Source organism: Eurosta solidaginis, chromosome 2 (genome assembly GCF_040869045.1).
Source record: "Eurosta solidaginis isolate ZX-2024a chromosome 2, ASM4086904v1, whole genome shotgun sequence".
NCBI classification, from domain to species: Eukaryota; Metazoa; Arthropoda; class Insecta; order Diptera; family Tephritidae; genus Eurosta; species Eurosta solidaginis.
The window spans coordinates 220138062-220152404 of NC_090320.1; the positions used below are offsets into that span (position 1 = coordinate 220138062).

Here is a 14343-nt window from a genome sequence, read left to right on the forward strand (position 1 = left end):
CATTCCGGCTAACTGGCTTTCTATGACTATGGCATTCGATCTCCTCCTTCTGCCGTGCTTTTTCTGCTGATCGCTGTCTCATGCCTCTCAGGGCTTCTTCTTTTCGATGCGGTTGTAAAATTTTTTATTTGCCTGTAGCAAGGTCTTTGTCAGCGAAAAGACTTCGACATTTTTCCACTAAATGTTGAAGTTTTTTAGTTAATCTTGGTCGTACAACCACCTTCCCGACAAGGCGAGCGCAGCTGTAAATCATCAACTATGCATGGTCCGTTTTAGGGGGTGGTCAGTTCTTGATCACCAACATCCCACCGCCTTCCTATGAAGCAAAACGGCATATATCCAGGCCTCTAAACTGCTCAACCTCTTAGGGGGCGCAATGGAGTTCAGGTAAGCCCTCACAGCAACGACAAACTACCTGCTACGGTAAAGGCTTACACGAAGAGAGTATTGAGTAAAAATTTTAACCATGCGTCTCTTTTCGCAGTCTTATGTATTTAGGAGTATCTCTTATGTTTTTTTTTACACCAAACTTTAATTTTTTTGCAGTTTCTTGTTTGTATTTGGACTTTATTTCTGTATTGCACATTCATATTGATTTCATATTTATTAAATTTCAAATTTTTTTTTTAGTATGAACTTCGCTTGGAAGCGTCGCGTAACCGAAAAACAAATTACACCACCGTCGTCATCAATGTACGCGATGTCAACGATAATCCACCGTCATTCGATCGCCAAACATATCGCACACAAATCACCGAAGAGGATGATCGCAATCTTCCCAAACGCATATTGCAGGTTTGTATACAGAAGCGAATCGTATTTGCATGCGTACATATGTATGTGCATTAGGGTGCGTCCGAATTTGCAGTTTTGTTCTACATAATACCGATAAATGCCTGAAACTTTCAGTTGTTTTTGTTTTTATCGGCCTACTGATAAGGGAGTCCAGGTTCGGTTCGAGCATAAGGACAGAACAATAATTATAATTATGACAATTATTGTTTTTTTAATTTTTTTTTTTCTTTGTGGAACCTTTGATTCACCCATGAATGGCTGAATCCCACCTTAGATTTCGACGAGACCGACCTCATATTATATAAAAGCAAATCAATTCATTACCTTTAAATTCATTAACTTGTTCTGTACAAACAACTGAAGGCGGAGTCTTAACAAGCGTTACGGAACAATTAGGACTGTGATATAAACTGTAAGATTTAATAATTTAGGTGTAAAGTTTTAATGTTAAAAATATATAATTATGTACAATATAGAATTTTTTTGTCGCAGACGAAAAAGCCTAATTATCGTTTAAGCTTACAATGAACTTATAAAGTGTTATATTTCTTTAGAGTCAATTTGTTGTTTACTTTTTAGTTAATTTTATTAACCAAAATAATAAAAGCTTATTTTTAAAAAAGGTTTTTTTCTTTAATTTTATTTTTTACTTTTTAGTTCGTTTTATTAACAAGTAATAGAAGCTTGTTCTTATAAAAGCTTTAAATATAAGTATAGGGGGTGAAACAAAAACACATATATCAGTTACATCTGCGTATAATGCGTATTGGAATTTATTAGTACACATTTTATGCGCAGCAACTTCAGAGGTGTATTTAAAGTTTAAAGCATTGTAAATATAAGTATTGAAGTCATGAGCCTGGGCATTCGCGCAATTTTAGTGATGTAAATTGCATGGCGCCAGCGCCAATGCGGTGCCAGCTCAATGGTAGCTCATTGACGAAATTACTCCAAGCGAATTTTTGACGCTTCTTAGTAGTGAGTGCGTAGTACATTTTACTTGCGATATTGAGTGAAACGACTTTTGTGTGTCAGGCACGAGTTTGGTGTTATTGGCGCTACTGGCAGTGATGACACTGAGCTGTTGACGGTAGCGCTGGTAGTTCAGATTTTGAATCAGAGAAAGAATTGATGACCCGTGTGAATTATTATGGCTTTGGCCGTGTAAATTATTATGGTGTATTTGTATATTTTAGATTTAATGCACAATTAATATTTGTGTGTTTGAGCGGCCAAATAATAACAGTAGTATTGCTAAAGTGCTGCTTAGTTGATGGAATGTCGCTAATTTCTTAGCGATGATCAGCATATTGTCAATATTTCGTTCAACGGACGCGCGAAATTGCCAAATCTGCTCAAATTTTCCAAAGATTTTCCGTTCTTGATTTAACTTAAGCTGTTATGCCAATATTTTTCAGCCAGCTTTTTTCAAATAGGTAATTTTTCCAAAAGCAAAATAAATTACAGAAAAGATTACAGGGTTAAACAGCCTTAAAAATTCAGCTATGTTGGTTATACATAGAAATACAACAGAGGGTTGTGTCTCCGCTTTTCGCAAGCGATGAGATTCACCACGCGTGACACGTGATTCACCACGTCCAAATATCACAATCCACGGATAGGTACCGGCGTGTTTGTATGGGACTTAGGCTGTTATGCCAAAGTAAATATAAATCTTTACCGATAACTGTGTTATCGATTAATTTATCGAATTCTAACAGAGTAATATTACATTGTCATCGGAGTTATACATGTGTGCAAAATTTCAGCTCAATCGGACACCGGGAAGTGTATCAAATTTAACTTGCAAGATTCCATTACAGACAACAAAAGTGAAAGTAAATAAAAGCTTATAAAAATTACGTGATACGTCAAACGTATAAACAAAATGGGATTATAACATACGACACCGAACGGAACGTAATATATTTTCATTTCACAATAAATTCTACGATCCACATTAGGTTGGATTGTATTTTTACCTCACAATGGATTTTAAACTGTCAGATTGCTTGTAAAAATATAAAAAATTAAATAAATAACTGCGATGGATCAAATTTTATTGTTTTTTTTAGCTCCAGTAATAGCAAAGGTGATGAAAAGATAGTTCGGAAGCGGTTAAGAGAGTGCAGTAACCCTCTCGACTTGTCGAACAAGCGTAAGCATATAATTTATGTATTATTCTTTGTAACAAAAAGTTATTGCAGTTTCTTGAAGAGATTTCGCTTAACTTAAGAAGCTTTTCGTTACTTTCTGGAGAAGTTACATTTGAAGCAAGCCGATACCAAAGGGGGTGTCTCGTCATGAATTCCGCCAATATTTCCTTCTGGCTTGGATTAAGCTTGTCTGATTTCGACCTTTGTTAATAATAAGAGTTTGAAATTTGTTATTATATTTTACTTATTCGTCTATCTTAACAATTTTCTTACATTTTCAGTTACATTCGTGTGTATACGATCGCCAGTTTGTGTTCGAATGAAAGTGGAAAGGAAAAAATTACGATCGAAATAGTCCGTTCACGTATGTTACCATCCTAAAATCATATTTTTATGTGACGAGTTATACGATCACGGTTGTTACGATTTGGTCCCTGGTTTCCAATTAGACGAAATCCTTCACAGTGTCAAATTTATATCCGTCAAAAGTGACGTAGCTGCCAAGGCGCCAATGCGCCTATGTATTATTTCTTGGTTGACAGCAAGTACTTTGACTTATCCTCATTTACGCTGTACCCACTTTGCCTCTTTTTCCAATCCAGAGAAGGCAGAACTCACGGGGCGAAAGAAAGTCGCCTTGTCTGTAGCCTCGTTTCGTTCTGAATGGATTGGAAATGTCTTTCCCAACCCTTGGAAGCTGGTAGTGTTGCTCAACGACATTCGGCAGAGCCTTATTAGCTTTGCACGGAACTTTAATTCGAACAAGGCAGCATACGTGCAATTTCTTTTCGCGCTCTCAAAGTCTGTTTTGAAGTCGAGATGGTGAGTGCCGATTCTCTTATCGTGAGTCTTCTCCAGAATGCTGCGCGTCGTGAATACACATTTTTTTTTAGAATTTACGAGAATTATTCCTATCAGCCAGCTTCAGATGCCCATCGCACTGACTCGGTTGTGCCTCGTGTTTCTCCTTCTTGAAAAGTTTGTGGGACCCGGTTGGCAGAATTAAAAATAGAAAAATAGAATGTTCGTCTAAAATCTCTGAAGGTATTATCTCTTCACCTGCATTTACTTATTCTCTGTTGTCCGATACAAAACAAAATTCGCTTTTATATCTCAGAAGAGGAGTTACTTTGTAGCTTAATTAAAATAAATATTCATCGGCAAGTGCGCACCCTAATGCACATTTATTGGAACACTTGATCCATTTATGTATTTACGTATGAATATATGTATATGTGTTTGAAAATGGCGGTTTTATATAAAAAAAAAGTTTTAAACTGTATTATCAACGATCTTAGCATAATACTCAACTCCAAATTAATCTGGCAAAGGAGCCTTGAGGTGAGATCAAAGAAAGCACTGGTAGCATACTACACCTGCAAACTGGCTTTCGGGAGGAACTGGGGTATGATACCGCATATCATTTATGGCACCCACAACACAGTCATATGACCGATGACAACATATGCTGATGTTATCTGATGGAAGGCGCTAAACAAGAAGAGCAATCAACATTGGGTTTGTAGGGTGCAAAGGCTTGCATGCCTGGGTATGTCAGGCGCAATGAGCAGCGCCTGTTAGGATAACGGATGATACCTCTCGTGCAGGGATTGGCCGCAAAAGGGCCTCTACCAAAATCCAAAGTGTGGAAATCCACCAATCCACAACTGACCTATCGTCCGACACCGACCACGTAACGAATTTTTGACTTTAAGAGGTGCAGAATATAAGGGAAGAATGCTAAGGAGGAAGGCCAGTGGAAGGGGGCACATTACAATCCACACAGACGGCTAAAAAATGAAGAAGGGAGCTGAAACTAGAATTTAATAAAACCATCAGCAGGTATATTAGTCGTATCGATTCCCTGACACATGTGGTGTTTTCCAGGCGGATGTCTATCGCATTGAGAGGTACCAGATATCAATTTAACGACCTTTGTCAGCAGCTAGGCCACTTCAAATTCATTAGAATCCAACGTAATCAAGTCGGATATCATGAGGAAGTGTCTAGCCTCGATAGCATCTATAAAGCATCTAAATGTGTGCATTTATTCAGTCCAGAGGTATAGCGGTATTGAAGGGAATGAATTTACAGATGAAATGGTCATAAAAGTTTCCTAAATTGACATAGCCGAGACGGATAGCTCCTTATGACCACCACTAGGCTATCTCCTGAGGAAAATAGAGAAAGATGAGGTTAGTGCAACAAACATGCTGTGGAATAACCGGGATGATTGAAGGTTTTAAGGTCCGTATGACAAAGCAACAAACTTCCTTCTTAAGCTGAACAAATGCTTTGCCGGTGGCACATACCAGAAGCTGTCAGAATGAGAAAGCAAAGGGGAAATCGTTCCATCACTTTCTCTACCAATGTCCAAAAACACAAACAAGATAACTCAGATTTCTGGGCACATGGTTTTTCGACAGTATGCAGAGGTTGAGAAACTGAATCTTTCACTCCTACTGAGGTTCATTACAGAAAGCAATTGGTTTGTTGAGAACCACTAGGAATGTGCCGCCACCCGGCACTCACTGAGAGAACTCAAAATGTATCCAAGTGGAAGTGTGAGAAATTCGCTGCTTTTAAGTAATTTATGGTTTATTACCAGAACTATGAGTCTTAGAGCTATAGGAATATTGCTCATTGAAAAGCCAACTGAAAAGAAACTGTTTTCAATACAAATTGAGAGCTATCAGTTGCGTGTTCAAGAATATCCAAGCTTTACTACTATCAGTAAAATGAAGCTGCTTCTTTATAAAAATCCATTACAATGATTATAACAGAGAGATTAACTAAAATGTTGTTGAAAATATACGGCCTTTTGTATTGTGTGATAAGCCACAGAGATTTGGGAAATCCTGTTTTTTTAAACTTGTGAAAATATGAAAGGTGTTTCATTAGGCGTGCAAATGTTTTAAAACTGTTTTTAATCGTTTGGATTATTGGTGGATTTGTTTAGTTTGTTTTAATTAACTTCAACTGCGGAAAGTTGAAAAGTGAGGGAAATTTTTGAAAACAGTTACGTTCTACTATATACACTTAGTTGAGCTTTGATATATGGTAAACTTCGGGCCTGCCCATGCCCCGTAAGGGAACGAAAGGGATCTGTCCGAAAGTAACCGAAGGAATAACAAATGGACCTGTCCAACAGGTCCCATAAGGGCATTAAGGAGAGCACAAAAAGTTTCAGTCCGATAGTACCCGTAGGAGTATAAACAGGACAAATCTCAATTGTTCTGGCATAAAGAGGTACAATTGGTCTGGTGGAGAGACATGCTCAAACAAAATGGATCACTACAACCAGTATAAAGAAATCAAAACTGGCTTGAGTAGCATCATGGACTAATCCTAGAGTAATCGCATTTTTTACAAGGAGTCAAATAGAATTCAAAGCACTATAACCTCAGAAGAGATTTTAGACCGAGCTTCTTCTCCGATTTACGTATAGCGCCATTAAATTTAGGGCGAATATTCAAAATATATTGATAGCCAGGCGGCAATAATCTTACACAGTAATTCATTAATAAATATCTTGGAATGCAAGGAAGCATTTAAGAGACTTCGCTCAACCCGCACCATACATCTATACTGGTTTCCCGGTCATAAATCACTCGATGAACCGACGGTAGATATCCCAATCCGATTCGGAGAAATCAAAAGAAGAGAGGAGTAGCATAGAGAGAGGACTTAAGGTGCACAATGGTCAAACTAACTGGACACTGCCTTCTGGCTTGCTTACACTAGGAAGTGCGAATTGCAGGAAGAAACGGTTGCGCACATTCTGTGTTCGTAGCCTGCGCTCTCGAGGTCAAGGCACCGGCTACTAGTGACGGCAGAGTTGCCAGATCTCGAGAAAGCAATTAAGGTAGACCCAAGGAAACTTCAATATTTTCCAAGGGGATGAAATTATTCTATAACATAAGTCCTGGTACCTAAATGGGGATTTTGCGTTTGGTCGTCAAATAAATTATGTTAACACTATATACAAACTCAGTATGTGTGTGGTCTTTAGTGATCGGACTGGTCAACCTAACCTTCGCCGGCATAGCGTTGTTGCAGCACCTTTGCGTAGCAGCGTTTATTCTTATTTTTACTAATCCTCAAACACAAATTGCAGATATCCTAAAACATAATCTCTATAACAAATGTAAAAGCACTTAGTTAATGCAGCGATATATGAGCCGTAGGTGCATGTGTGTGTGTATTTCCCCCGCTTTTCTTTCGCTATTTTCTGGTAAAAAAAAAAGTTAATGTAAAATTGATGTAGTTGAAATATTTATGTTTAAATGATTGAATTTTTAAGGGCCAAGTGCGGCGGTGTTAAATATTTACTATAGCTATTACGCCACATAAACCTAGCGTAAAGCATTTAAGTCCACATATACGCAGAAAATAGCACAATGTGACAAAAGCATATATGTATTTAATTTCAAAAGATTTGCAGCTGATTTCACATCAACAGTAGTTCTGATTGTTAAAAAGCTTTCGAGCTAAGCTTTAGAATAATAGCCTCAACAAAAGAGTATGCAAATTTTTGTATGAAAATACATTGAAAAGTATATAACAAATAAAAATAAATAAATTTGTGATTCTACCAATAGCCAAAAAGAATACATTAATATATACAATACAATATGTAAACAAATGTATATAAACTTGTATTTATATTAAAATATGTATCCACAATATTCGCATCCAATAACTAAAAGTAGTTAAAAAGCTTTCGAGCTAAGCTTTAGAATAATAGCCTCAACAAAAGAGTATGCAAATTTTTGTATGAAAATACATTGAAAAGTATATAACAAATAAAAATAAATAAATTTGTGATTCTACGAATAGCCAAAAAGAATACATTAATATATACAATACAATATGTAAACAAATGTATATAAACTTGTATTTATATTAAAATATGTATCCACAATATTCGCATCCAATAACGAAAAGTAGTTAAAAAGCTTTCGAGCTAAGCTTTAGAATAATAGCCTCAACAAAAGAGTATGCAAATTTTTGTATGAAAATACATTGAAAAGTATATAACAAATAAAAATAAATAAATTTGTGATTCTACGAATAGCCAAAAAGAATACATTAATATATACAATACAATATGTAAACAAATGTATATAAACTTGTATTTATATTAAAATATGTATCCACAATATTCGCATCCAATAACGAAAAGTTTTGCTTTTAAAAAAGGTTTAGTTAAAAAGCGAAAATTGCTTTTGTCTTCACAAAAAATTATAAGCAATAATACTGGCATATGTGTGTATGTATATGTGAGTTGAAACAAGTAAAAATGGGCACGGCCGTTTGAGAACTACCATTTTATACCCCGTTGTGGGTGTTTGTGAACGCTTACTTATACTGTTTTCACACAGACGGCTTATTGAATAATAAAGGCAGTTTTCTACATTAAGACGCTTATTGAGCTCAATCTTCCCTACAAAATTGGAATCTATAATTATTTCATTAGTAGCTAATCGAATGCCTAATGAAGTCAAAAGCACAATGCAACTCTGTTTGGAGCGTTCAGTTTCTTAGTTTTTGGTGTGTTCAGTGCTTAAAAATGTCATTTGTCAAAGTAAATGTCATTGTCTACATGGCGGAACGATACAAGGTGGCCGCATCGAACAGCTGAATAATAACCTTTTTTTATTTGATTTGATACATCAACTTCCGGCGCAGTACGATTTTGACATTTGTCCATCGAATTTACAAAAACAAAGTACATGGAATTCTTACTTATGTATGTAGGTATGTCACCATGCTGCCACCTTATATCGTTCCGCCATGATTGTCTGTCATATAGCATTGTCATTTTATTCGCTTCAGTCGCTTCTTCGCTCTGCCAATTGGCCACACCAAGGGAGTTTGTGAACGCTACCGCGGGTTAAAAAGGGAAACGATACGCCTTTACAGGAAGAAAAAAGTACAGGCAGAAAAGCTTAAGTGCGAGGATCTTGAGAGGCTAGCCACTAGGAATAACTCCCACAAATTTTATCAAAAAAAATCTGTTAATACAATACTTGATTGAATTCCCGGATCCAAGACAGGCCAAATTGTTTATACTCCCAGCTATCTAATCTAGGCAGAGATGACCTACGACCACTCACTGGGTACTATGCGGGACACTGTAGTCTAAGATATCCTCTTTAGTAAGTTTAATCTATCCGACATACAAATCTATCGTTTTTTTTGAGCTGGATGACACCGGTTCACATTCTCTGCAAATGCGTCGCTCCTGTAAGGCAGAGACTCTCCAATCTAGGTGACGTGGCTGTTAATCCCTACGTGATATGGAGTAAAAAGCCTGAAGATGTACTTAAATACATTAAAAGCGTCACATTTATAGGCTGAAAAGTGACGCACAATAGATCTGAATAAAAGTTGCAGTGCATCAAGACCTAGTAAGAATAACAATAACCTTAGTACAGGCACAACTGGGTATAAACATACATATTTACATTAACTCACACTCATGAATATATTTGGTGCTATAAATTGTCCAGCATATGCAATGAAGTAAACTCTGTAATAAATTATTGTTGTTCATGGTGATTGTTGATCGTTACGCAACTTTTATCACGGAAATAAAAGAAGCAAATATTATAATTGTTTCTATTAATACGAAATAATATAGATGGTAACTTTATGCTGGGTACGTAAAAAATACCTTGATATAACTTTTTTACCAAAAACAATTGTCCAATTTATTTTATAAAAGAAATTTTTCAGCTTTTGGCGTACAAAACAATGTATTTTCAATTAAATTTAAAATTGTCGGAAAAACAAAAACGGCAAAGGAAGGAAAGGCATTTCGCGACATGTGCAATGAAATACAGCATGAAAAATTTATGAAAAAGTCATTTGAAATATATCATAAATATGTTTTTAGATGTGTCATATCTGTTTTTTATATATTTTTTTAAACTTTGCAAGACTGCAAAAAACGTTATGAATTGAATTATTGAAATTTTCATTTAACTTTTGCCATCATTTTCAAACAACGCCTCTATGCATAAGCATCATAATTTATGTATATATAATTATTTTTCATCCATAATTTTCCTTATTTCTTATTTCTCTTTCATTTATATAAATATTTAGGTTACCGCCACCGATGGCGACGTAGATAGGCCAATAAGCATTGTATATTTCCTAACCGGTCAGGGTATAGACCCGGACAACACAGCAAATAGTAAATTTGATATAAATCGTACAACAGGCGATATTTTTGTACTAAAGGTAAGTGAATTTTAATATTTCTTAGATAATACTTAGTAAGAGTTCTTATTTCTAATTCTGATCTAAATCAAATCTGATAGAAAGTTGCGTTTAAAATCTTAGTAGTGCTTATGGCTCATTTCATTTAAGTGGATAATTTTTTTATCACAAAAATTTTGCGGTATCAACTGTGAAGTCCATTGGATCAAAAATATTAGTAAAAATCTTGGTAGTGCCTGAATAAGTTTATAAAGGGGTAATATTATAGCGACTATTGTGAAACATTTAAAAGGAACAGTGAAGTTTCATTTCATTAATATTACTCCTTATTCAGTAATGTCGAGGAAGAGCAATTACGCAACCTCATCAAAAAAATTTATTGTTGATGGCAAAACTTATATGGTAGTGCAAGATATATTGGCTTCTAATAAACAATGGTACGTAATGCCATCAAGTACCAACCAAGTGGCAAAAAGTGTGGAAGACAAACAGCAATGTCGGTAAGAGCAGTTAAATACGTCATCAGATACTCAAAGCAGTTCCCATTTGCTGCTGCTACTGAAATTAAAAATACCTTAAAAGTATCGTTGTTGACTAAAACGCATGTACAAACGAACACTTAAATTGCCATAAATGGCGCAACATTTATGGTCGGATGAGTGGAAGATTGTCATGTCTGGTTGAAAGGAATCACGCTAATATATATGAGTATGATCCGAAGTATCCAACGCAAACCGAAAAGCATGGAGGTTCCAGTATTACGGTCTGGGCGTGGACCCATTCATTGGGTCAGATAAACTATGACTGGCACGTCATATGTTGATATTCCCCAGGACATCATGCTGCCTTATGAAAGAGACGAAATTCCATTTTTAGGACGTTCCAGCAAGACTACGAATCGAAAACGACGAGGAAAGTTGTTAAAAGATGGTTTGAGGAAAGCCAGTCAACGTCATGGAATCCCCGCTACAGTCACCAGACATAAATCCCATTGCAAATCTGTTGGATTATATCACTGAGGCAGTAACCCAACGCAAGCCAACATCGAACACGCAAATATGCAAAGCTGTAAAAAACACATGGGAGTCGATTTCGGCTTAAAGATGCCAACAACTTGTTGACTCAATGCCACTTCGCTGCGCTGCAATTCGAAAGAAGAAGGGTCTTGCTATCGATAATTGCTTAAATACACTGGTTTACAGCTAAAATGCACCAGAGACGCCATTATGAAATTCCTATGTCAATTCACCCCCTGATTCCTAAAATCGAGGTTATTTTTAATTCTATGGTACAGTTTTTGAGATATTTACGAATAACCGTTTTTTCAAAAAAAAAAAAGAAAAAAAAAGTTGGGTCCATTTAATCATATATATCTCAAGAACGAATTGAGCACTTCCAAAAGAGTTTGAAGCTTTTAAAAGGAAATAAAATTGTCTATAAACTGTGCATACAACACTTTTTGCTAGGCCCTGCAGATTCAAAGATCACGAACAATCATTACGGATTTTTCCAATGTTTTTTTTTTTGTAAAAATATAAAAAAAATTGTACTTTGCGAGGAAGTATCTCGAAGGATTTTTTTTCTCTCTAAGCTCTGTTTTATTACAAAAAATAATAAGCTTTCACTCAACAAAATCGATGAACCAATACAAAACTTATCAATATTCAAATAAATCTATCCATATAGTAAAACTTAAGTACCCTACATATAATAGCATATGTACATATGATTCTGTCTTAACTCTGTGATCTTTTTTTATAATTTAAACAGTTTTGTGTCTTGTTTTGACGCTTATTTAGATTAGGATCGGTTTTTCTTTTGAGAAACCAACAGTAGTCACCCATCATAGCGACATCCCAGAATCCTTGATACCGACTTTCAATCATTTTCATTTGCTGGTGAAACCTTTCGCCATTCTCGTCACTTTCGTCGCCAAGATTTTGCGGGGATCAATTTAAATGGGAGTGTAGAAAAAGAATTTTATACATATTTACTCCTAAAAGATAATAAAAAATAAATTAGATAAATACATAAGTGACACTTTAGTGTATAATTTTCCTGGGCTGGATTTATCTTTCAAGTCAGAACGAATTTTTTGTTTACATTTTTCTCGTTCTTTTTTGTTCGGAACTGGACGACGAATTCAGATTTAGGGCTTTATATTCTCATCTAAATTTAAAAATTTTCATACAAATTTTGTTTATAGGGCAGATAGGTTTTAAAGTTAACTGAGAAAACCGTCTTAAATATGTTTTTTTATTTACCCATTTTTGCATAGTTTTTGATTAAGTCGTTAACTTTCATCTCGTAGTCAGGACTTTTGTGTTTGCGTAAAAAAGAAGTAACGATCTTTTCAAAAGAATCCCACGCTACTGCCTCCACTGGTGGCAATTGTTCTTTGAAATGGTTATTGGTCATCGTTTTCCTTATTTGCGGTCCCACAAAAATAAAAAAAAACATCCCACAAAAATGTCTTCCTTTATTTTTGATTCTGAAATCTCTGGAATCTCGGCTATCCCATTTGCATAGAAAGCAACAGTGATTTGTGTATCCACTTTGTAGACCACATAGCATTCCAACGACTTTAAAATCGGCACATATTTTCCAATCATGTTCTTCTTATTTGATCAATTTGAGCAATGTTTGCATTATCTCATACGTTTCCTTCGTATTTACTGCATGCGCGATCGGAATAAATGGATTTTGGTTACCAATATGCAATAATACGGCCTTTAGACTTAATTTATTGCCATCTATGAACAATCACCACTCTTTTGAATCATATGGTTCTCCAAACGAATAGACCAGCAAAGTCTTTGCAGTAACAAATACTGTCTTCCTTCGTATAGTACTTGGAAATTTGTTCGTCATTAGTTCTATAATATGGTACCTTAACATCGGATGAAACAAATTTAAATTATTGCATACGAGAGAAGTGTACTTCGGCCTTTTCCTTTGACAATTCTAAATCCCTTATCCAATCATTGAGTTGTGCTTGTGGCCAAGAGTTTCTTTCGTTTTCATTTGAAATCCAGTACAACATGATGCCGCGCAATCAGATACTACTGTTGACAATGAAACTGGAGCCGGAACTAAAGTTAAATTTGATTCTGGCAATGTAGCTTCCGTTGAAATTAGTTCTGGTAATGACACTGTAGATACGCTCGCATATGTTACTTTTCTTGACTTTCCAACCCCAAGTACTTTTGTAGTACAAATATAGCAGTCCTTTGAAAGGCAAGTTGGTTCCCTCCACTTCATTGGTGTAATAAATTTCATATGTCGCCTAAATAGATAGTTTCAGAAATTAGTCAGCTATGCATTAAAAGGGAGCAAATTCCTAATTTTTACAACGCACGTTTTTGTTCCGGTTTCCGAAAAAATTAATTCGACTCGACATGTGGTGCACACAGTATTCGGTGTCCATGGCTTTTCATTGTTTTCAGGCTCAATTTCAAAATACTTATAGCATGTAACTTTCAAAGGATTTGAAAACACACTTCGCCTCGTTTTAACGATAAATTGACCGCAGATGAAACAGAACATATCTGGATCATTTGTACACTCAAACTCTCGCGCCCTTTTATTCATAATATATTTTTAAGTAAATGACGGTTTATAAACTGCAATTATAAACTGAACAGTATCCGGTGAGCCTTGCAGGTATTATGAAGGAAGAAGGCGCATGTACTATTAATTATACTTAGATCAAGTAAAAATTCAAGCCTACCTAGACAAAAAGGTTCCCTAGTTCTACAAAGAAAACACTACCTGCCTTAAAAATATGCTCTAGCTTGAAATGTACCTGGTTTTGAGAAAACGACACTAACAGTTTTTTGTATCTAATAACACTTCGAAAATCTACCTGCTAACTAACTGATATACGAATACTAACACATATGTACCAGTAGGGTACTTAAGTATTAAATGGATATATTTACTTGAATGCTTATAACTTTTGTATTAGTCCATAGATTTTTTGAATGGAAGCTAATTTTTTTATACTAAGTTGAGCAGAGCTCACATAGTATATTAACTTTGATTGGATAACGGTTGGTTGTACAGGTATAAAGGAATCGAGATAGATATAGGCTTCCATATATCAAAATCATCATTATGGAAAAACAAGTAAGGAAGGTTAAGTTCGGGTGTAACCGAACAT

At 35.6% G+C, this 14343-nt stretch overlaps 1 protein-coding gene across 3 annotated transcripts in view; it reads left to right on the forward strand.

The window, feature by feature from the left end:
• The window catches only part of CadN2 (Cadherin-N2), a 471986-nt gene that overhangs the window by 401874 nt on the left and 55769 nt on the right, over positions 1–14343 (forward strand). For 2 of the 3 annotated variants that reach the window (XM_067767105.1, XM_067767106.1), the window contains exons 4-5: positions 631–795; positions 10065–10202. In XM_067767105.1, coding sequence (XP_067623206.1) covers positions 631–795; positions 10065–10202 — 303 coding nt within the window. The remainder of the gene's footprint in view (positions 1–630; positions 796–10064; positions 10203–14343) is intronic. The other variant, XM_067767107.1, reaches the window with a different exon arrangement.